Source organism: Crocodylus porosus, unplaced genomic scaffold (assembly GCF_001723895.1).
Source record: "Crocodylus porosus isolate Cpor-Errol unplaced genomic scaffold, CroPor_comp1, whole genome shotgun sequence".
Lineage (NCBI taxonomy): Eukaryota > Metazoa > Chordata > Crocodylia > Crocodylidae > Crocodylus > Crocodylus porosus.
The window spans coordinates 33,203-55,576 of NW_017728897.1; the positions used below are offsets into that span (position 1 = coordinate 33,203).

General features: G+C 59.9%; 2 protein-coding genes across 6 annotated transcripts in view; both read right to left on the reverse strand.

Annotated features, from left to right (window-relative positions):
• Window positions 1–29: 29 nt before the first annotated feature.
• ZMIZ2 (zinc finger MIZ-type containing 2) lies at window positions 30–13,151 on the reverse strand. Of its 2 annotated transcripts, none has more exons than XM_019556554.1 (19): window positions 13,020–13,151; window positions 8,586–8,686; window positions 8,077–8,191; window positions 7,652–7,854; window positions 7,115–7,307; window positions 6,665–6,904; window positions 6,044–6,217; window positions 5,831–5,896; window positions 5,521–5,680; window positions 4,968–5,109; window positions 4,639–4,849; window positions 2,978–3,083; window positions 2,662–2,819; window positions 2,476–2,543; window positions 2,153–2,221; window positions 1,635–1,885; window positions 1,311–1,486; window positions 980–1,207; window positions 30–613 (listed from the first exon to the last, which is right to left on the reverse strand). In XM_019556554.1, the coding sequence occupies exons 2-19, from the start codon at window positions 8,633–8,635 to the stop codon at window positions 506–508; spliced, it is 2,718 nt and encodes a 905-aa protein (XP_019412099.1). In that variant the 5' UTR covers window positions 8,636–8,686; window positions 13,020–13,151; the 3' UTR covers window positions 30–505. The 2 variants fall into 2 exon arrangements, with proteins under 2 accessions (XP_019412099.1, XP_019412098.1); XM_019556553.1 differs by having other exon boundaries at window positions 4,968–5,112.
• Window positions 13,152–14,285: 1,134 nt separating this feature from the next.
• OGDH (oxoglutarate dehydrogenase) overlaps window positions 14,286–22,374 on the reverse strand; it is a 67,744-nt gene continuing 59,655 nt past the window's right edge. For all 4 annotated transcript variants that reach the window (XM_019556551.1, XM_019556549.1, XM_019556552.1 and 1 more), the window contains 10 exons: window positions 21,824–21,952; window positions 21,327–21,477; window positions 21,028–21,155; window positions 20,755–20,933; window positions 18,834–18,905; window positions 18,257–18,382; window positions 17,657–17,729; window positions 16,130–16,293; window positions 15,616–15,770; window positions 14,286–15,090 (listed from right to left, as the gene is read on the reverse strand). In XM_019556551.1, the coding sequence (XP_019412096.1) occupies window positions 14,970–15,090; window positions 15,616–15,770; window positions 16,130–16,293; window positions 17,657–17,729; window positions 18,257–18,382; window positions 18,834–18,905; window positions 20,755–20,933; window positions 21,028–21,155; window positions 21,327–21,477; window positions 21,824–21,952 (1,298 nt within the window). In that variant the 3' untranslated portion in view covers window positions 14,286–14,969. The remainder of the gene's footprint in view (window positions 15,091–15,615; window positions 15,771–16,129; window positions 16,294–17,656; window positions 17,730–18,256; window positions 18,383–18,833; window positions 18,906–20,754; window positions 20,934–21,027; window positions 21,156–21,326; window positions 21,478–21,823; window positions 21,953–22,374) is intronic.

The window sequence follows — 22,374 nt, forward strand, 5'->3', positions numbered from 1 at the left end:
CACAGCTCGGGGCAGAGGCAGACAGGCCACAGGGGGGCGCTCCACACAGCAGGGGCTATGTTACAGATGGGGCAGCGTATGCACATGTATATACAGGGGGGCTGGGGCGATGCACTTGCCTTTAAATATGTCATGGGCTGGGGAGGGGTTAGTGTTTCTACACTATGTACATCCTTGTGCTTGTGGGGCCGGGATCCGGCCGCTCTCGCCTCGCACAGCTGCCCACACACATCCAGGGCATAGAGGCGGCAAGGGATCCTGAGGGCACTGGCGGGGGATGGGGGTGGGAAAGGACACGGGATGTTTCACTGTGGGACAGATACCATGTCCAGGCACCCAGCCACAGGGTCAGTAGGGCTCTTTTCCAGCCACAGATCTCCCGGCCCACATCCTGGACCCCTGGGTCCTCCCTGCCCAGAGTCACCACGGTTCCCCATGGCAGCAGCAGAAGCTTCAGGCCCAAACACTGGGCGTGGGGAGAGGTCCATGGAGGGGAGAGAGAAGTTCAGTTGGTCTCGAAGAGGGACAGGAGGTCATCGTTGCTGTTGGTGGGCAGGTCGGGGGGGCCCAGGTAAGACAGCAGCTCGTCGGGGTTGGTCAGCTCAGGCAGCAGCTGCAGACAGAGGGGAGGCCGTCAGCTGGGCGGGAAAGAACCCAGGAATCTGGGCTCCCCCATCCAGCCCTGCTGAGAAAAGAACCCAAGAGTCTGGGCTCACCCACCCCTGCTCCAGTCCCACAGAGAAAAGAACCCAGAAATCTGGGCTCCCCAGATCCAGCCCCGCTGGGAAAAGAGCCCAGGCTTTCCTGCTTCAGCTCCAACCCTACTGGCAAGTGAACCCAGGGGCCTGGCTCATCCACCCCTACTCCAAACCCAGGAATCCCAGCTGGCTTACTCCAGCCTGGCCAGCCAGGGGCTGCGCCCTGGGCACCAGCTAGCATGAGGCTACAGGGAGATGGGGAGGGAAGGGGGATCACTTACATCCAGCGAAGGCTCCGGGCCGTCTGTGGCCCCTGGCATGCCTGTCTGCCCCACCATTCCTGGCCCGGGAGTGAAGGTCAGGTCCCCAGTGTGGCCCGGTGGCCCCGATCCTCCCTGTGCCAGTGGTGGCCGGGCCTGTGGCGTGGCACGGTGGCTGCCCAGGCCGGGAGCATGGAGCCCTTGCTGCACGGCATTGTGGGAAGGGTCCATTCGGCCCGCTGGGGGCATCTGCAGAGGGAAAAGAAAAGCCAACGGTGAAGGCAGCACCAGTCAGGGGATAGCCGTGGCAGGCCTCAGGGCCACACAGCCTGTACTGGCTCCCTGAGCTGACCTGTGTGGTGGTGCCAGAGGATGCAGGCGGCTTCTCAGGAGTTAGGAGGCCACCAGGCACATCGGGTGGGTAGGAGACAGGAGGCGGTGCTGGCGGAAAGTCAGGCAGCGTTGGCGTGCCGGGGTTGGTGGGGGGGAAGGAGTCCGGGAAGCTCCCAGGGCCAGGGAATGTGGAGCCTGCAGGGGAGATGCATGTCATGCCCTGCCCACAGCCCCACTGCCTGGATACCCCTTGCCCTACCCCCATGGCCCCCCAGGCTGGGATACCTCATGCCCTGACCCCCCTGTACAGCACCCAATGCAAAGGAATGTGAGGAACACTCACCCTGGCTACTGTAGTCCGCAGCAGTGCCACCTGCAGTGGGTGGAGGCTGCAGGGGAGCAAAGGGTGAGGAGCCAGGACCCAGGGCCGCGATCATCTCCATGACGTTGGGCAGCACCATGTGACTGGGGCTCAGGGTACGGCAGCGCTTTAGCACAGGGCCGTCTGGGTCCTCCTTGACATGCACGTCAGGCTTGACGGGCACTGGCTTCCAGCTGCACGTTGGGTCGATGGTGATCTCCTCGTAGTCGGAGCTGAGGAGGCAGAGTACCACAGGGCTGATTAGCCCTTGCTGAGTCTAGCAGGCTGTGCCCAGTGCTTTTTCTGTGCTAAACACAGCTCACAGCACCAAGGCCACTCAGCTACCCATGGTGTGTCAGGCTAGGGGAGTCTCCAGGACATGGCCCTTGGCAGCAGGTCTCCAGGGCAGCTGGCGCACCTCTGGCTTGCCCTGCCCCCTGGTGGTGAGAGCTGGTTCTAGCATTACAGTGTGGTATGGGGCAAGGCAGGGGGGCACTTACTTTTGGATGTAGATGAGGATGCCCAGCATGTACTGGTCCACCTCCAGTCCCTCCAGCAGGGCTGTCTTGCTGCAGGCAAGGTATGGCAGGGGTGAGAAGGAGGCTGAGTAAGCGTGGGCTCAGCACCCCATAGCAGCCCACACCCCCACCACAACCCCTCCCGGCCTGGATACCCTATGTCCTGCCAGCAGAGATCAGGACAGATGCCCCCATCCTGATGCCTGTCACACACATGGGGAAACTGAGGCATTGTAGGACTGGAAATTCCCCAGCAGAGCCTGGTTCTAACTGCTGCACCTTGCTGCCCTGAATCAGCCACTCACTTGCAGACAGGGCATCGCCAGGTCCCCCTCTCACAGTTCAGCTGCAGGTAGGACTCCAGGTCAAAGCACTGGGCATGGGAGACAGCAGGTGAGCCAGGTTGTGCTACCCCAGCAGGCACCGTGCTCTGAGGGAGGCACCCCGCTCCACCAGGCCCAGGGATCAGGAGCAAGGGAAGGGGGTCTCACCTGGATGTGCCGGCAGTCGTGGCCCCTGGCGGGCAGCTGGATCCTCCGGAAGGTGATGGGGCATTTGAGGGACACCTTGATGGCTGTCTGCTCCACCCCATCCTCTCCATTGGGACCCGGTGTGCCTGGGATGGTGCCGCTGCTGAAATTGCGCTTGACTGGGCAGGGAGGGAGAGGCCACAGGGCAGGGTCATGGCTCTTACTGGTTGCAGGACCCCAAACTGGGAGCAGCTCACCAGGTGCAGCCCTTCAGGGACTGGGCTCCCACCCCCCACTCCAGCCAAGCTCCCGGCTCCCAGCTCCCACAGGCACTCACTCTTGGTGATGCAGTGTTCAGCTGGCAGCAGCCGCTTCTTGATGAGACCTTGCAGCACGGAGCGCACAGAGGGGCGGTGAACCAGCTGCAGCACGAAGAGGTGAGACTGCAAAGGATGGGGCCAGGGTTCAGAGAGGGGACAGGGCTTCCCATGGGAGCTCTGCCCACAGAGATCCCCAGTTCTGAGCTCTGGGGGGCACATGCCTGGCTGTCCCTTTGCACAGCCACCCCAGTCTCCTGGTTGACTGGGTCCAGTACAAGAGCTCAAGATCTCCAATGCACTCCCCCCTGGGTACAGAAGAGCTGTCTCCAAACTCCCTTCTGGAGGGGGCCCACATAACTCCTGGATTCTCTCCCTGTGCACCATGCAAAGACCCTGTGATCTGCTATTAACCCACTTCTAGCTACGGGACCTCAGCTCTGCCCCCAGTTGCACTGATGCCTCACACAGATCCTCCCTGGTCTCCACAGCCCAGTCCAGTGAGGGGTTGTGGGAGAAATGTAGCTGCTGATGGTTATGGGATGGTTGAAACCAAGACCTCAGATGCCTCAGGGGTCTGGCTTAGATCTGGGCTCATGCTCAAGGGCATGGGAGGACAGATCTTGCCATCTCTGGCCCCTAATGAAGGATTTCAATTCATCCAGCTGCCAATGGGCAGCATCGACGGCCTACGGCATGCAGCAAGAGCTGAAACCCAAGCATCTGGGCTCCCAGCACCTCCCGCTGGCTGCTCCAAGGAGTTGGCCCCACTGCCCGACTCACTACTAGGCCACCCTCCCCCCAGCAGCCAGGCCTTCCCAGAGCCCTGTTCTAGATGGGAACCTCTGAGCATCTCATTGGAGTTGCCAGAAAGAGAGAGGCAAAACAGAAAACGGGGATATAGGCTGGGGTGCTGCAATGTAGTCCAGGAAATGTAGTCCAGGCCCTTCTGCTCCCAGCCCACCCTTCAGAACTCCCACAGCAGCCCATGGAGGTATATGCATCATGGCCATACCAGAGGCTACAAGCAAGCCAGTCTGTGACTTGCCAGGCAAAACACCTGAGTTCTGGGCCCAAATGTGACAGTTCTGGGGGCTTTTTGGCCAGGGGAGTGGAAATCAACACTTTTCCAATCTGGAGATCCAAAACGCATCAAAAAAGCAAGTCAGCTCCTCTCTCCTGTGCTCTCAGGCTTGGCTGGCCGGCTCAGCACATGCTGAAGGGGCTTGGCCTTCCTCAGTATCTGGGGGCTTGGTGTGGAGGGAAACCAGCTCCTTCCTTCCCCTTGGCCCTGAGCTGGACTGGGCCCAGTTATGTTGTGGGGGATGCCTCAAGTGGGGGGATAGCTGCAGGCCCCATCGGCTGCTGTGCATTCAGCATCCTGCCCCATCAGCTGATCCATGTTTGGCTCCCTGTCCTGTGCTCTCTGCCCCATCAGGTGGGGGGGCATCTGCAGGCCCCATCAGCTGCTCTGCTTTCCAATCCCTGCCCTATCAGCTGCTCTGCTTCTGCTTCCTATCCTGTGCTCCCTGCCCCATCTGCTGCTCTGCTCCCACCCCAACCTGCCATGGTCCTGGGCTACCCACATGGCCCCTGAGCGAGGACACACAGCCACACAGTTCCACCCAATGGCACTCACACCCCAAGCCAAGTTAGGGGGTTCTGGGGAGAAGGCACTCACACAGCAGCAGGCAGTGACAGTGATCTGGATGGTGTTGCGGCCCGGCTGGCACACATGCTTCAGGTAGAGGGGCTTGTGAGATGTCTTGTTGTCCCCGCGCTCGATGGTCAGCGGCGTGGCATTGACACTCACTTGCACCGAAGCCGGCCAGTTGGTGTTCATCTGCCTGTCCTCGTGGTGGTAGCATTTGAACTGCAGCTCCAGATCAGGCCTGGGGGCAGGGGGAGAGCATCCCAGTGAGCCCTGGGGGGCTGGAGGGTCTCCAGGGCTGATCCCCTGGGATCCCTCCAGCTTGAGGGAAGGAAGGGGGAGTGATGGGGAGCCCCCACCGCATCATGAGGGTCTTGTAGACAGAGTCACGCAGCTGGAAGACGTGGTTGCTGACGGCCAGGTTGTGCTGCAGGCGGAAGGGCTCCAGCACCACGCCATCACGCACCGGGAAGGTGAGGCGCAGCTCCTCGCATGGCCCACCTGCTGGGGGGCATCCCGTCAACCCCTCACATCGCCCCCTGGGTAGGCAGAGCCTGGGGGCCTCGACTCCGCCCCTGAACAAGCCCTGCCCATAAAGGCCACAACCCCTCTGAACTCTAACAACTGGAGTCTGGCTCTTAAAGGGGCTGCCCACCTCTGCAAAGCTCAGGACCACCACCCACAGGGTCCTGGGGTGCCAGGATACCCCCAAAAGCCATGGCAGCCACCAAAGGAGGGGGGTCTTACCCCCTCTATCCCCACTCCAACAGCCCCAGGCCTCAGGGGGCGGCCCAAAAAGCCACGGGAGGTGTCAAGGGAGGGGGGGCTTACCTCCCAGCCCCCCCGGCAGGCCCCAGCCCACCACATCAGAAGCCACGGGGGGGGCACCAAGGCAGTGTGGGGATTCCTTACCTGAGGGGGACGGGTGCAGGATGCTGGGCTTGATGTCTGGCAGGAAGGGTGACTTGACGTCCTGCCCGGGTGAGCCATAGGGCGGCAGGGCACTGCCAGGTGTCACAGGGGGCGTGGGGTTCCCAGGCGAGCTGGGGTAGCTGGGCATGGACCTGCCGGGCTGCAAGGGCGAATCCCAAGCAGCATAAGTCTCGCCCCCAGCACCAAGGGACCAGCCAGGGTACAGGGGAAACTGGAAGGGGCCCGCAGCCCCACTGTACTCTCAGGGAGGGGCTCGTTCAGCTGCCCCATGCCCGCTGCCAGGACTCACCCCATTCATGGTAGCTTGGCTGTAGGTGCCAAAGCTGGCGTTCTGCCCGTTGAACTGATCGTTGGGCTGGCAAGCCAAGAGATGGAATTAACCAGGGATCCTAGCCCAGCCCCGGTGCTCCAGCTCACGGCCAGGGCTCCTGGGTTCCCTTCCTGCGTTACTCCCTCCCCACTCCAAGCAAGCTGTGGAGACGCCTGCCAGCCAAGCACTTACCTTGTAGTAGGGTCCAGTGGACCCCGAAGCAGTGAGATACTGGCCCATGCTCTGCTGCATCCTGTGCCCGGGGTAGGAGGGGGAGGGGGCCGATGGCTGGGGGGCGCTGGGGGTGTACTGCACAGCCTGGCTTGGGTACTGCCCCCCCTGCAGGTACTGCTGGCCTGGGTAGCCCTGAGGCAAGGGGTAAGAGGGTGTTATGAGGGGAACTGAGCAGCGCCAGCCCCCACCTGATGCACAGAAAGGAACCAGAGCCCTGAATCGAGGTTTGATGTCCAATGGGAAGAATGCGGCTGCTTCCGGGGTGGAGCTAGTGCAGGGGCACAGGCTGGGCTGGGCAACCCTTACCCCCCTCTCAGAGCACCCAGCCCTGCCCAGGACCCAATGCCCAAGCACCCAGTCTCCAGTCTTCTAGTGCCCGGGCACCCAGCCCCTAGCTCCCAGACCTAGGTCACTCAGCTGAACCAGCCCTGGTTGGGCTTGATCTGGGCAAGGGCTGGAAGCCTGGCAGCTGGCACCAACACAGGTCTGGCAGCACCTTCCTGACACCCCACCCTGGGCCCTGAATTGGGGGCTGGTGCATCACCCCCTGGTGCCCACCCACTCACAGCCCATACTCACGTCGCTGGGGTAGGCCCTCTTGACGCCCTGGCGGGGCAGCTGCTGGGTCTGAGGGGGGCCAGGGTAGCCATGCTGAGGCAACCGCTGCCCACCGTACAGGGGGCTCAAGCCAGGGGCCCGGGCGGGGTTCAGAGTCATGGGAGCCATGCCCGACGGACCCATAACAGTCCCCAAGGCAGCGGGGCCACGCGGCACTGAGTGTGGCACGAACTGCCCACCAAAGGTCTGCCCGGCCCCCATCTGCAGAGACAGGGGGCAGGAGGGGGTGGGGGCAGGTCAGGGTTCACCCCAAGGGCAAGGCATTACCCTGGCACTGGGCACCCATTCCTACCCCCACCCAACACCCACCTGCACCCCTTCCACTGCCCAGGCACCCAGCCCCCCCTCCCTAGGCTCCTAGCCCCAGGCAGGTGGTGCTTGTGGGGCACCCAGCCACAAAGAGACACGTACTGCTCCATACTGGCTCAGCTCCTGACTTTGCTTCTCCTGCAGGGCGGCCACCGTGGCTGTGGCCGTGGCCGTGGCTGTGGCAGCAGCAGCAGCAACAGCAGCAGCAGCAGCCGCCTGGGTGAAGTCAGTAGGTGGCCGCGCAGCGTGGGAGGGGAGTGCCAGGCCCCCGGGGCCATTAGGACTGCCTGCATAGCTGCAGGGCGGGGACAAGAAGGGTGTTGGGGCAAACATCCTAGTGCAGCCATCCGTTTCCCTGCTCTAGTCCCTTGTCCCATGGTAGGCACATGGCAGACTCCACACCCAACCGGCCTGGAACAGCAGCTTGTGTGCCCAGGGTGACCCTTGGCATAAAGGGGACAAGCCATGTAGGTCCCCATGTTTCCACCCAATCCCTAGCTCCCCCAGCGCCCAGACACCGAGGCCCCTTAACACCAGGGCACCCAGCTGAAATCGCTGCCTGCTGCCAAGTGCCCAGGAACAGGGGGCAGGCATGGAGGGAGGGTGCCCCCATGGGCCTGGTGCTGTTCCTGTCCTTACCTAGCTGCAAAGCTGGGCCCACCAGCGTAGGTGCCGCGCCCATAGACACCCTGCTGGACGTAGCTCTTGCTTGCAGCGCCCTCAGCAAATGGCTGCTGAGCCAGGAACGGGGGCGAGCTCATGCCTGAGCCACTGCTAGCCAGACCGGGCATCATGGAGGTACCAGATGTGTTCCCACCGGGGCCCATGGGATTTCCGAACACCTAGGGGAGTGAGCAGAGTCCGAGATAGGTCCCGTCAAAACCCACATGACACTTGCATGATACCTGGGGTAGGCCCAGCAGGTGGGAATCAGGCCCATGGGCTTCTCCATGGCACTATTTTGCATGGACTGGGCACCCCCATCCACTGGGGCGGGGGGGAGGGGAGGGGTCTGGGGGCAGGGATCCCCCGTGCTCCCAATGTCAGCTTCCAGGCACTGGTACCTGGCTCTGGGACGTGTTGCTGACTCCCCACACGGTGGTTACCACGGAGAGAGATCCGGCCGGCTGATTGGTGTTCTGTTGCCAAGGAACCGACTCGTATGCAAATGAACCATCACTAGGAAATGAAAAACAACTTCATTAACAGACAGGAAGATTGTGGGGGGAAAACAGGGAACACAGGTCACACATGACCAGTGTGGCAGTGAACACACATGTGCACGTGGGGGCTGGCCAGGAGTTGTGGGGCCAAGGATTTGAATCCTTGGCTGGAGAGGGGTCTGTGGCCATATTGGAGGGGGTGGGGGGATCCATGGCCTGAGCAAAGAGGACAGGCGGGGGGATCTGTGGCCAGGTCAAGAGACAACGGGGGATCTGTGGAGGAAGGGAGGAAGATGCTGAGGGGGGTTCGTGTCTGGGGAGAAGGCACTGACCCAGCCCCATGTGGCTCAGGTATGTCCCCATGCCTGTTGGCCATGTGGCCAGCCCTGGCCAGGCCCCCCAGCACTCACCCATGCGGTGTGGGTGGCAGAGAAGGTTTCATTGGGTTCATGGAGCTCATCGGCGGCGTGTCCCGGGGCACCCACAGGGGTGGTGGCAGCTCCAGAGAGTTCTGGGGAGCAAGCAGGCATCAGCTGGAAGTCTCTTTCAGGAGGGGGTGCTGGGGGACGGGGGGGCAGTCCCCAGCTGGGCAGGGCTGAGCAGGCCCACCCTACAGCAGGACCCGCTGTGCCGGGGGAGTGTTCACTCTCGCTCCTGGCAGCACCGACATCAACCTGGGAGAGAACTTGGCGTCCTGCCCGGCCCAGCCGCAGCGGCCTTGGCACGCGTCTCCCGTTCGCCTCTGCCTCACCAGGGAACCCTCCTGTCCCCCCAAACCCTGGCATGGGGTAAAGGACCCCCCTGTGCCCCCATGCTGGTGTTGGCTGGGGAGAACCCAGGAGTCTGGGCTCCCAGGGCCCCTCCTCTCACCCCCCAGCCCCACTCCCCTCCCACAGCTGGAGAACCCAGGCATCCCCACCCCCTACACCCACCTAACCCCTCTCCCCTCCCACAGCTGGAGAACCCAGGCATCCCCACCCCCTACACCCACCTAACCCCTCTCCCCTCCCACAGCTGGAGAGAACCCAGGCCTCTGACTTCCTGACAACAACCTCCCCTCCCCCACCCAGAGCCTAAAGAGAACCAGGAGTCCTGGGGGGATTCCCAAGGGCTCAGGCCAACCTGCTGCCCTACCATGGTGGGTCACAGGCAGCTCACTGGGTAGATCTCAGCCAGACTGTGGCTGGTGGATGGGGCTGGAATCCAGCACGAGCTGAGGGAAACTGAGGCATGGTTCAACTACAGCCTCTTGGTGCTGAGCTGGCTGGGGGGGAGCAGGAAGGGGTTAAGAGGCAGAAGAGCAGGGGGCCCATAGGCTAGGCACTGCTCTACCCCAGAGCTGGCTGTGTCTGGGCCCCCACCCAGGGGCCCCAGCTCCTGGCAGGCCCCAGCACCACTCCCCTGGGCAGGCAGAACACAGCGTTCTCCTGGAGCCGCTCCTAGTCTCAGCAGTCCAAACCAGCTCCCTTAAAGGGACAGTGTCACCTCAGGTTCCACTGAAGGCCTGCTGGGAGGGGGAAACTGAGGCATGGGAGACCAGACCCCCTGCCCCACCCCACTCGAACCATTAGGCAGCCAGGCTGCTTTGCTATTCCCTCTCCCCCACCCGCCCCACATTTAACCCCCTAGCTCCAGAGGGCAGAGAATGGAGACATCCCAGATGCCTGCTGGGAGGGGGAAACTGAGGCACAGGGGGAAGGTCGGGGGGAATAGACCCTGCACTCCCAGCCTGCTATAATCATTAGGTAGCCAAGCTGCTCTGACACCCCTCCCCATGCACTTAACCCTCCCAGCTGCAGCAGGAGAGCAGGGCGCAGCATCCAACTGGTCCTAGTATATTCCCAGGACTAGGGGCTGGGACAGGCACAGAAGGGCACCCAGAACATGTCTGCCATGGGGATGGACTGGCCCAGCCAGCCCCGCTGCCAGCTATGTGGGCACCAGGACTGGGCATGCTGCATGGTGTGATGCCCACAGGGAGCACTATGGCTGACCTGCGTGAGCAAGAGGATAGTGGCCAGAGTGTGGAGGTAACTCTGGCTGTGGCCCTGTGGCTGGGGGGAATCTGTGCCCTGCATAGTGCCATACATGCCCTTGGGCTCCTTCACCACAGGGCAGGCTGGGGCACTGCCCTGGCATACAGATGACTGGGGGGCACAGACCCTGCCCCATGGCACTGGCCCAGGAAGGAGCAAGACACGAAGCTGGAGGTGACCTCCAGCTCATATAAGCATTGCTGCCATGTGCAACCAGCTTGCACAAGCATTGACCCATGTACTACCATGACATGTGAGGCTCACGACTGCTGACGCGTGATATCATGACATGCACGTGGCTTGCATGACTGCCAACCCATATGCTACCATGACCCAGACTCGTATGACTGCTGACCCATGTGCTACCATGACACACATGGGGCCAGTGTGACTGTGCAAGCCTGGTGTGTCACAGCAGTGCATAGATTATCAGTCACTGATACTTGCTACCATGACACATGCAGGACTCACACCATTGCTGACCTGTGCACTACCATGAAAGACGTGGGCCTCACATGACTGCTGACCCATGCATTGCCATGACACACCAGGCTTGCACCATTGTTGATACATGCCACTGTGACGCATGCCAGGCTTGTGCTATTGCTGACCCATGCGCTACTGTGACACACAAGGCTCACAGCACTGCTGATCTGTGCCCTAACATGACATGCATTTTTCACACCATTGCTGACCCGTGGGCTACAATGACACACGAGGGGCTCACACCATCGCTGACCCATGTACTACAACAACACATACTGTTGCTGACCCATGTGCTACCATGACACATGGGGCTCACACCATTGCTGACCCGTGCACTACCATGACATACAGGGGGCTCATACTGTTGCTGACTAACATGCTACCATGACACACATGTTGGCCAGCGTACTACAATGACACACATGGAGCTCACACCATTGCTGACCTGTGTGCTACCATAACACATGTGGGGCTCACACAGTTTCTGACTTGTGCACTACCATGATACACGCAGTGTTCACACCATTGTTGACCCATGAACTACAATGACACATGCGGGCTCACACCACTGCTGACCTGTGTGTTACCATGACATGCATGGGGCTCACACCACTACTGACCCATTCACTGGCATGTCACACACCAGGGTCATACCAGCACTTATACACACTGCTGTGATGCACGCCAGGCTTGCACTGTTGCTAACCCATGCGCTACTGCGCCACACGTGAAGCTCACAGGATGGCTGACCTGTGGGCTACCATGACACATGCAGGGCTGGCACCACCACTGACACATGCTGCCATGACACACGGCCCCCCCCCCCAACCCCCCTCTTGCTGGCAGCTCTGCGACGGCCCACGCATGGGGGTGGGGATGACACATCCCAGCCACTGCCTCTGTGTGTGTGGGGGAAGTCACACTAAGGACACTGCCAGGAAGAAGTGTGCCCTCCCTCCCCCCAGCAGGCCATGGCGCAGCCCTGGGGGGATTTCCGGGGCCTGCCCTGCCTGGGAAATCCAGACGAGCCTGACATATGCATGCATCGAGGCCAAGACCATGCCCCCTAGTGAGCATGCAAAAACACACACACACACACACACAAGGTCAGGACCCAGGTGTCCAGGATGCACACACACACACACAGCCCCCAGCCCCAGGAGAGCGCATGTAGAACCCAGGTGTCTGGGACACACGCACGTGCACGCACACTCAGACACATATACTGAACCCAGGCATTCGACACGCTTGCATGCATGCACACACACGCACATGGAACCCAGGCCTCTGGGGGACAAAAATTATCGCATGTGCACCCCCCGCAACTGGGATGCATGCGCATGTAGGACCCAAGTGACCAGGGCACACACAGGGAAGCCAAGCATCCGTCCTCCCCCCAGGTGTCCAGGACACCTGCCAGACCCTCCAGGACAGTACAGCACCGAGCGCAGCTGGGCCGGGATCCAGCCGGCCAATAGCTAGTGAGTGGGGCAATGACTTCAGCTCGGCTCTGCACCAGGCTCCTGCAGGCCGGGATTTGCTTGCCACGACATGTACAGCACCTGACACTGAGACACAGGCCTGGCCTGGCCCAACAGACCCCAAGCAGTTGCCCACTTACTCTAACTGCTCTCCCACGCTGCTGGTCCCAGAACCCAGGCGCCCGGGCCCCCCATCCCCCTGCCCTAGCCGGCTGGCCGGCCTTGCCTGCAGGCTCGGTCACTCTGGGCCTCTTCAGCCCCCATGGGGTCCCCTGGACGCCTGGGCTCTCCTCTGCCAAGCCACTGCCTCACCTGAGAAACAGGCACAGGGTGAGATTAACAGAGCCCCCCAGCCACCTGGGTTCTCTGCTAGCTGCTTCCCCGCTCTGACTCTGTTTCCCCACCTGAGAAATGGGTGCGGGGCGAGGTTAAGGAAGCCCCCCTGAACGCCTGGGATCTCCACGAGCCTGCCTCGGCTTCCCCGCCGGGCGGGTCGGAGCTCGCCAAGGGGCCCGGCCCGCCTCGCTTTCCCCACCGGAGAAGCCGGCGTGGGGCAGGCTGGCGGCCCCGGCCCGGGGACGAGGCCCGCGTTGCCATGGCGACAGCTCCCCTCGGGTACCCCCATCCCCAAGATGGCGGCGGGGCGGCCCCGGCGCTGGGGGGCGCCGCGGGACAATGGCGGCGCCGCGGGTTCGAGCCCCGACAGCGGCGGAGCCGCCCGGGTCCTCCGCGCGCTCGGGCCTCGGTCCCCGCCGCGCGCTGCGGGGTCCGGACGGCCCCGGGAGATCCGACGCGGGGATCGGCCCCGCCCTTCCCGAGAGACCCAGCGCCCCGCGCTCACCTTGCCCGCGGCGCCGGGTGCGGGGGAGGCGCGGGCTCAGCCCGGGGCCACGGACATTGCAGCGCCGGTCCCGCTCGATCCCGCCCGATCCCCGCCGCGGCGATTGCACAATGGAGCCGATCCCCGCACGCCCCGCCCCGCCCCGCCCCGCTCCGCCCAGGCCTGAGCAGCCGAGCGCCGAGCGCCGCTCCCCCGCCCGGCCTGAGTTTCCTCCTGGCCTGCCGCCCCCGCCTCGGCCGGGCTACATTTGCATCTCATTTGCATTCAGCCCCCCGATTTGCTAGAACGCACCACTCCTGCCCGCACCCTGGGCCCGGCCGGCTCCGCTTCTCCCGTTGGCCCCTCCTCTGCCCAGCGCCTCTGGACCAAGGGCAGCCCCGCCCGAGCAACCAATTAGGGCTGAGCCTCAGGCTGCACTTCCTGTCCTAAAGGCGGTCTTTTCCTTCCTCCCCAACTTCTCCGGTTGCTATAGGAACAGCGTACCCCCCCCCTTAACCACCTGTGGCCTGGCCCCTTAGGAGGCCTGGGGGGGCGGCCATCGGTAGGTTGCAGAGTGAACACCTTGACACCACACTGGGGCACGAGGATGGGCAGATGCAGCTCTGCCCCCACTCCCCACAGCCACCACTCGTCCCTCTTCACCTGCTCCCCAGCCTGCCCTGCCAGCATACCCTAACCAAGGCCTGGCCCAGAGCAGAGTCCTACCACCTCCCTCTGTTCCTCTAAGGATGGTGTTAGCTCTGCAGGGAGCTGTATCCTCTACTGCAGGCTCCCAGAAGCTCTGCCCTGGCACTGCCAGCGAACCTGGCACCTCCTGTTCCCTAGCCCCACTTGTAGAGAATGCCTTTCTGGCGGCAGCACCCAGCTCTGGGAGCGGCCACCTAGAGCCCATGGGCTCTGGTCCAGCGTTGCAGGCCCCTGTGATCCTTCAGGCCAGTGCTTTTGGTTTTCAGCACCATCACCAGGCTTCCCCATGCCCCAGAACTGCTGCCTGCCGCAGCCCCCCAGCCACCACAAGCCCCCTGGGATCCTTTTACTACCCCGATTGTCTTCCTCCCCACAACACTGCCCCATAAACCCCCAGTCCTCCCCGGCCCACAATTGAGCCCTGGGCCTTTGAAAAGGAGCTGCCAGGCTCAGAGGAGCCAGGCCTAGCTTCACCCAGCAGGCAAGGGGGAAACTGGGAGACGGGGAAGTAAGTGACCTAACCCCCTTGGTGCCTGGTTGGCATAGGACAGGCAGGAAAGCTAAAGGCAGGAGACAGCATGACCTGGAAGAGCCTTGGAGGTTTTATTGGTGAAGCCAGAGAGAAATCAGAACTGAAAATACCCCAAATAAATAAGTCAGGCAATAAGGGCAAGAGCCAGCGCTGCCCACAGTGCCCCCTACCACTCCACCCAGCTTTGGTACAAGTGAGATCTGAACATTGTGCAGGTCTGGGAGACCTCACTGCCACACAAGGGAAGTCGGGGCTGAGCCCAGATCCCCAAACCGAAGGGAGCAGCAGGTGGCACCAGGTGCCAGGATAGCTGGGGAGTTAGGAAATAGAGCTACTTCCAACCCAGGCCAGGGCCACCACAACACTAGGAAAAAAGGTAGAGGCGCCGCTGTTCTGGTGCTAGCAGAGTCCAGCCCCTCCATGGGCCAAGAAGGGCACAGATAGCACCATTTACAGCCAGGCAGGGATGCCAGGAGCCACCCAGGAGTGGCAGGACAGGAGGGAGGACCCCGCATCCCCTCTAAGGCTCAAGTGTAGCCTGGCCAGGACTCCCGCCAACCTGGGCCATGGCAAGAGCCAGCAGTGGATAGCTAGGAGCTTCCATGGCACAGAGGGGCAAGGGCAGTGCCAGGGGAGGGGGAGGGAGGAAGAGTACATGGATGTGTGTGGGGGTTAGGTTTCAACCCAAGCTTCCTTCAGCGGCAGACAGGGTCCATTGGAGAGCATGGGGCCTAGGCCAAGGCCTTGTAGGCATCCAGGTTGAAGGCTGTGTCCAGGAGGCGCTGCAGCTCTGTAACGTGCGTCTTCTTGTTACCTGTGGCTGGGGCAGCTGCAGGATCACGCCCAGCGTACCTGGGTGGCAAGAGAGGTGTCTGTCAGCTCCACAGTGCCAGGATTCCAGATGGAGACAAGACTGAGAGGCCAGCTGGGATCCCCCCCCAGGTCTGTCCCCCAGGTTGCCACTGCAAGCTGGCGCACACATTCATGTTCGAAGGGGGAAGGGGAGGGCACATCATGCTCTGGGAAATACAGTAATTGTTTAATTGCTTTCCCACCCCTGCCTATGGGGAGACTGAGAAAGCAATGAGAGCACCATATTTCCCACTGTATCGGAACAGGCAAGGGCAGGAATAGGAAAGCCTGATGCTACTTTGTTTTTCAATGTATAAGATCCCCCTTGCCCCACCCCCAACCACAAGCAGAGGCAGGAGTGAGAAAGCAGTGATGTCACCGTATTTCCCAATGTATAAGACCCCCAATTTCTGGACTCAGCTGTGCCCAGAGTTTCTGTGCCTTGGCAGAGGAGGCACCTTGCCCCCATCCTTGATCCCACAAACCATCCCCTCCCCCAACCAAGGAGTGGGGAGGGGCTTGTACCACACAGGCTTGGCTCGGTTGATGGTGGTGCGTAGGCGTGGCTTGACATAGTCATAGTAGCCCTGGTTCTTGTGCTCCTCCTGGCACCAGGCCAGCTCAGCGTTGGGGTACTTCTCAGCTTCCTGCTGGAGCAGGTCGAAGGGGAAGGGGGACAGCTGTGGAAGGAGAGATGGGCATGGATACAGCGGTCTGGCACTGGGGTTAGAGGATGGAAGTCAGGGCTCCCCGACAGCTTGGATGGGCAACATTATGCTGAGGCTGCTCAGAAGGGATAGAGAACCCATGGGCACCCCATCCTGGAGTCCAATATGCACAGCATCAGCCCTGCTGCCTCTCTAGAGTCTCTGCTACACCATGGCCTCTAGCTTGGGCCTAAAATCACCTTGGCTTTGGTGCCCAGGGTCAGCTGGGGCACTGGGAAGGGGGAGGGGCAAGAGAAGCTGTGATAGGATGAGGGAAGCCACGATAGCAGAGCAAGGGGGTCCCCAGATGCCTAGGTTTGAGGCACGCTCACCTGCTCCACCCGGGTGATGGCCACCTCAGCCTCCATGTGACGAGCCTTGCGCTCCCGCGTGAGGTCATAGTACACCTTGCCTGTGCAGAACAGCACCCGCCGCACGCCCATTGGGTCCTGGGCTGCCGCACCGGCCTCTGGGATCACACGCTGGAAGTGGGTGCCTGGGAGGAGAGCCAAAGCATGACATTGCCTGTTTGGAGGTAGGGGGGGCATCTTATACTTTGGAAAATATGGTAAAAGGAGAAGTGAGAAAGTAGGGACATTATAATGTTTTCCCAACGTGTAACATGCCCCCACAGGACTATCCCCATCTCCAGCAGAACTGGCTAGAGCAGGGCTGTTCAAGAACACTGTTACTTTACTTCCCATGTACAAGATGCACCCCGCCCCCACCCCCTCCAAAGAACAGGGCAACAAGAACATGGGGTTACCATAATCTCCAACATAAGACACCCCCCTCTATAAGACTGTCCCCACCCTGAGAAGCCTGGAAAGGGGTGAAAGCAGAAGATAAAAGTGCAGCAATCCAGTTTTTATTCCATTTATTTAAAAAAGCGACCAAAATTCAAGGGTTTCAGCTATTTTTGTTTACTTCGGTGTATAAGACACACCTTTTGTAGGGCAGTCACAGGGGGAAGGATGATGTCATACACCAGGGGGTCCCAACCTTTTTATGCTGCAGACTGGCAAACCACAGACTGGACACACCCCACCCCCCCCGAATATACAAAAGGGTTGGCTGCCAGTCCACAGTATGCCGGTTACTTCCGGACTTCTGGTCAAGCAGCCAAGCCTTCTGCGGACCAGCAGCCAGCCCTTCTGCGGCCCAGTACCGGGCCATGGCCCAGGAGTTAGGAACCCTGGCGATACACCATGAAGTATGTTACCCCACAAGCACCCCCCTCTCCATGAGGATCTCCAGCTGGGCCCTGGAGCCCTCGCACTGGCTGGGGAGCCCAGCCCAACCCTGGCACTCATTCAGCCACCTTGCAGGCTCCCTGGGGTACTCTGCCCTCAGCCTCATGGGCCCAGTGGCTCAGGGGCAGCAGGATCAGGCAGGCACCAGAGCTAGAACTGGCTGGGGCTTCAGGGGGGCATAGGTAGACCCCTGGGAAGGCCCTGTTGACCCAGAGCCAGTCTGAAGTGGCTCAGCAGGGAGATCTCTGAACAGGAGTATAATCAGGCTCTACCAAGGGCAGCCATGTTTGGGAGTAGACTGCCCCCCTGTGGCATGAACTGGGCATACCTCCATGTTGCTTTAATTTCCCAACCAGACAAGGGCAGAGCTGGGAAAGCAGTGGTATTACCATATTTCCCAGTGAATAAGAACCCTTCCCTGTTCCCAACCTCCCCCCCCTCCCAAAAATGTCCCCATCTCCAGGGGACCAGGCAAGAGCAGGGCTCTCAAGGAACAACGTTCTTATTTCCCAGCATGTAAGTTGCTCTACCCAGCACCAGCCCCACAGGATCCACGCCCCCAGCTCTCCCCACCCCCCCCTGCATTGCTTCATGCACCCTTCATACCTGATAGCATCTCATCAAAGCCAGAGCGAGCCTCAGGGTGACGCAGGAGGGACTTGGGAGTGAAGATAATGAGCTGGAAAGTCATAAGCAAAGCTGTCAGAGTGCACCCAAGTAAGGTGGTGTCAGGCCTGGGCACCATTAAGGCCCCAGCCCCTTGACAGGGCCCTAAGGCAGCTTCACCCCAGGGACACCGCATCTCCCCCCACTCCCCGGATTCTGGATGCTGACAGCCAAAACCAGCTTCAAAGAGGGGAGTGGAGCCATTGGAGGGGGGTGTAATAGAGTGTGGTCGATGGAGGGAAGTCTTGACATCAGAGCTTCTCCGATCTCCAATGGAGAGAAGCAGGGCAGGAAGAATTTGGGACATACCCTTGTTTTGCTTCACTCTCTTCCAGATGATGTTCTAAACCATCCCACAGCATTTGAGCCCTCCTCCTACCTGCCCCACCTCCACAGGGAGTGGGTTTTACCTCCAGTGTAGACACCACTTTGCAGAAAGCCCAGACATATCCACCAGCCCACTGGCAACAGGGATTTGGGCATGGCTGGCTGAGTCACGGCCAGGCTTGGAGGTGGAGGGCAGGCCAGGGCCCCACTCACCGGCTTGCGGAAGGGCAGGAGGATCTGTCTGCGCAGGACATGGAAGAAATTGGCTGGCGTGGAGCAGTTGACCACGATCCAGTTGCAGTCGTACAGCTGACGCACATCACTGAAGTCCTCCAGTTTCTATAGCAAAGGGAGCAGGGTTGGGGGATGAGACCCAGCCTGGAATGTTTGTAATCTTTCCATCCAGCATGGAGATGACCTCTAGGCCAGGGCTAGGCTGGGCTGTGGTAGCCCTGGGCATCAGTGTGGGGCTCATACCAGGGGTCCGTCAGGGGCACACGGAACCTCCAAGGCTGGATCTCCCCACTGGGGTATGAATTTAAAAAGGTTGGCTTTCCCATCCCTTAGGTGATAGCAAGACTAAGAGAGGAATCCCCAGCTCTGGGCCAACACAACTCCCGAGCCTCATCTACTGACCACCTCTGCTTTGCTCCCCACTAGGGCAGCATCAGACTCTAACTGTCCTGTGAGAAGTGGCAGAGGGATAACATCCTATCCGCATTAAGTAAAGTAGGGAGGTTATGCCCTAGGCCCACCTTTCTCCCCAAGGCTGATGCAGCCCGACACTTACAGGCAGCACATCTGGGTCATCGTTGCACATCTGGAGGAACCGCTCTGGCCTTGCTGATGAATGCTCAGGGCCCTGGAAATGGGGTCAGAAGGCATGGGGGGGGGTGAGGTTGGGGTAGAGGGGTGCCAGAATGTACCCCTAAGCACTTCCCTTCTCTTGCAGTGCAGCCAGTCAAATGTCACGTGCCATCAGCATGGGCTTCAAGAGCTTGATATCTTCCCATCCTGGCCGTCAGAAGAGGGACTAGGATAGCTCCATGTCCCAGTGACACAGGGCCTGAACCCCATTGCTGGCTGCTTATAAATGGCTAGACATGACACAGCTGGCACCAACCCATGGTACACAACAGACATCCACATCCTTGGCCTGATGCCTTATCTTCTCACATATCACACTCCGCCCCCCACCCCACCCCCAAAAGCACATGCCTTGTTTTTGGCGAGACAAATTCCCCCCTCCCCACCTGCCAAGTTATAGCTGCATAGAGCGTGGATACAGCCTTAACCTTCAGCTCATTTGCTCACCCCCCTCCACTGGTCAGCCAGAAGCTGAAACCCTAGCTGCTGCAGGAGACTAGACCTCCATGGGCAAATCTGTGATTCTGAAAAGAGCTAAAGACAAGTCTGTAAGGCTGTGAAATTATAGAAGCACAGAAAATTAGGGTTGCCAGGGACCTTGGGAGGTCATTTTGTCCACCCTCCTGCTCAAAGAAATAGGAGAAGAGACAGGCTACCAGCCAGTAGAACTGCCAAGAGAAAGGTTAGCTTGATTAAAGGAACATCAAGGCCATTTAAAAAAAAGGAGAGATAGTTAACATCCATGAGGCAAAGTGTAACGGGCCAGGAAGTGAAATGACTTCCTCAGTTGTATGAACAGAAATGCCAACAGAACAGGAATCAAAGGAGGCCGATTTGATTCTGGGAAGCAAAGAAGCTTCCCTGGTTAAGGAGAATTTGAGAGATGGGGGCCAATTTTTTGGGGGGAGAGGGGGCAGGGGTAAAAAGGTACACATGGTATGTAAGATTATTAGAGCAATAGGGCTGGAAGTGACCTGCAGGGGTTTTCATCTAGTTCAACCCCCTTCCTGGAGGCAGGATCAGCCCTGTCCAAACCATCCCAGGCACATCTATCATCTAAACAACTCTTTGTAAAAACTACCATCAGCCCTGACAGAGCACAAGACATCACACCTGACTCTGCCACAGGGAAAGCAGGGGGACTACTGTGGCCGATGCCCTGCTGCTGTAAAAGGACACTCGGGATCCCAGGCCAAGGCCATGCCTCACACTATGGAGAAAGGCAGGCTCCCCCCACACCCCAGTCTGACCAGGGAGAAAAATTCCTTCCTGACCCTACATGCAGCAGTCTCAGCCTGACTGAAGGAGCAAGACCCTCTAGCCAGAAAACCTCCAGCTTTGGTCCCAGCAGAAACACTGGCACAACCCAGTCACTACCCCCAGCCTGGGCTACAGCAAACACCCAATGTCTTCAATGGAGGTTTACAAACCCCCAGACACATGGAACAGAAAGCAGGGGGTAACCAGCATAGCCCAGAAGCCTGGGAAATTCCCATGATAGAACATAGGCATCACTATGCCTAGATCATTCCTGACCAGTGCCTGTCCAACTTCTCCTTGAACACCTCTAGTTATGGAGAGTCCACCCCTTCTCTGCATGTCCATTCTACACACTCCTTGCTCTACCAGGGAAGAAGTTTTTCCTGAAATCCAACCTAAATTTGCTTTACTGAAACTTCAAGCCATTGCTCCATGTCCTGCTCACTGCAGCAAGAGAACAGGTGCTTTTCTTCTTCATGGCAGCCCTACAAGTCTTTGAAGACTGCTATTACGTCCCTTCTCCGAGTGAATATGGTACTTCCAGGAAACGCCTGGCTCTAGCTGTCCAGGGGAGGGGTCCTTACCATGCCCTCCATGCCATGGGGCAGCAGCAAGACAATGCCATTTTGCCGGACCCATTTGGCCTGCCCAGGGCAGATGAACTGGTCGATGATGCACTGGGCTGTGTTGTGGAAGTCACCAAACTGGGCTTCCCAGAGGACCAAGGAGTTGGGGCTGGCCATGGCAAAGCCCAGCTCGAAGCCTGTGGAAGATGTGGAGGTTAGCAGGACACTCATGCTACAGGGCAATACCAAGCTCAGTTGTCAGCCCCCTCCTGCAGCTTGGTGCCCACTCACCCAGAACACCATACTCTGAGAGGGAGCTGTTACAGACTGTATAGGAGGCTTGGTTGGGCCATAAGTGGTTCATTGGGATGCAGGTCCTCTTATCCACGTTCTGGTCATGGAGGATGTGGTGGCGGTGGCTGTGGGTAGAGGCAGAGGGGGCAATCACTAGCACGTTCCCCTCTACCAGGAGGTGCCAGGGCTGGGCAGCTCCAAGATGGCACCCATGGGTTAGGTGCTGCAATGGGGACCTCTTCATGGGCCTTCCAAGAGGACTCTATCCCCTGCACCTGTCAGCCAGAGGGACGTACCTGAATGTGCCCCTCTCAACATCCTGGCCACTGAGACGCACGTGGATGCCCTCCTTGAGGAGGGAGCCAAAGGCCATGTACTCTGCCAGGGCCCAGTCCACCGTCCTAGTCTTCACCATCTCCCCACGAGTCTTCAGGATGCGGCTCAGGCCTGTCAGACAAGATACCAGTTGTTGTCTGCTTGGGGGGAGGGGTGGGGGGAAGCCGATGGAGGCACCATACAGGGCCATAATTAATTAGTCACAAGGGGCTTGATTTGCAGTCGTTAGGCCAAGTCACTGAGCCACCTGGATTCCTTGTAGATGGAACATCAGATCATGGCCCAACCCAAGTGCCCTGGGCTGCAGAAGCTCTGTCAGTTTCCTCCCTGCCTTCCCTGTGCTGTGTAGGGCCCCTCTGTTCCCCCACAGACCAGTACATGGCATCACCCTGCAGGCCACACCAGCATCGAGGCTGCTTTGTGGAGCTTCCACCCTGACATATCATAGAGCCCCCACCTCCGTGGATAGTGAAGTCCTCCACAGGCACCGAGCTGGCCACGCTGCCAATATGGGTCAGGTCTTCCTCACTCAGGCCTGTGGAAGGGCAGGTCATGCTCCGGGGCTGCCCATCCAAGGTAAAAAAGCCTGGAGGGGAAAAGGAGACAGAAAGTTCAGAACCTATGTCCAACAAAGATGCGGGTTTAGGTATGAACAGCAACTCATGCCCCTGGCAGCTGATGGGGGAGCAGCAGAAGCAGCAGCAGCAGCAGCAGCAGCAGCAGCAGCAGCAAGTGGGGGAGTTCCCGCAGATGCCGCTGGTGCTGTTGGGGGGGGGGGGCACCAAATCAAGGGTTGGCAACCACCTGCAGCCACCACTGGCAGCGTCAGAGGCCAGCAGGGATCACTGACCACCCGTAGATGCTGCTGGCAGTGTCAGTGTCAGGAGGGCAAGTGGTGACCACCAACTGTGTCAGCAGTGCCTTTTTGTAGGGGATGCACCGCCACACTCAGGGGGTGCATGTGCACCTGCATGCACCCCTTATGTGTTGCCCCCGGGTTTAGAGATG

What these genes read in the sequence shown, in the direction of transcription:
- ZMIZ2 (XM_019556553.1), bottom strand. Translation starts at nt 8,635, where the DNA reads ATGAGCTCCATGAACCCAATGAAACCTTCTCTGCCACCCACACCGCAT. An exon ending in ACGACTGCCGGCACATCCAG is followed by an intron (nt 2,544 to 2,661) that starts GTGAGACCCCCT and finishes TCCCATGCCCAG; the next exon opens with TGCTTTGACCTGGAGTCCTA. An exon ending in TGGCGATGCCCTGTCTGCAA is followed by an intron (nt 2,222 to 2,475) that starts GTGAGTGGCTGA and finishes CCTTGCCTGCAG; the next exon opens with CAAGACAGCCCTGCTGGAGG.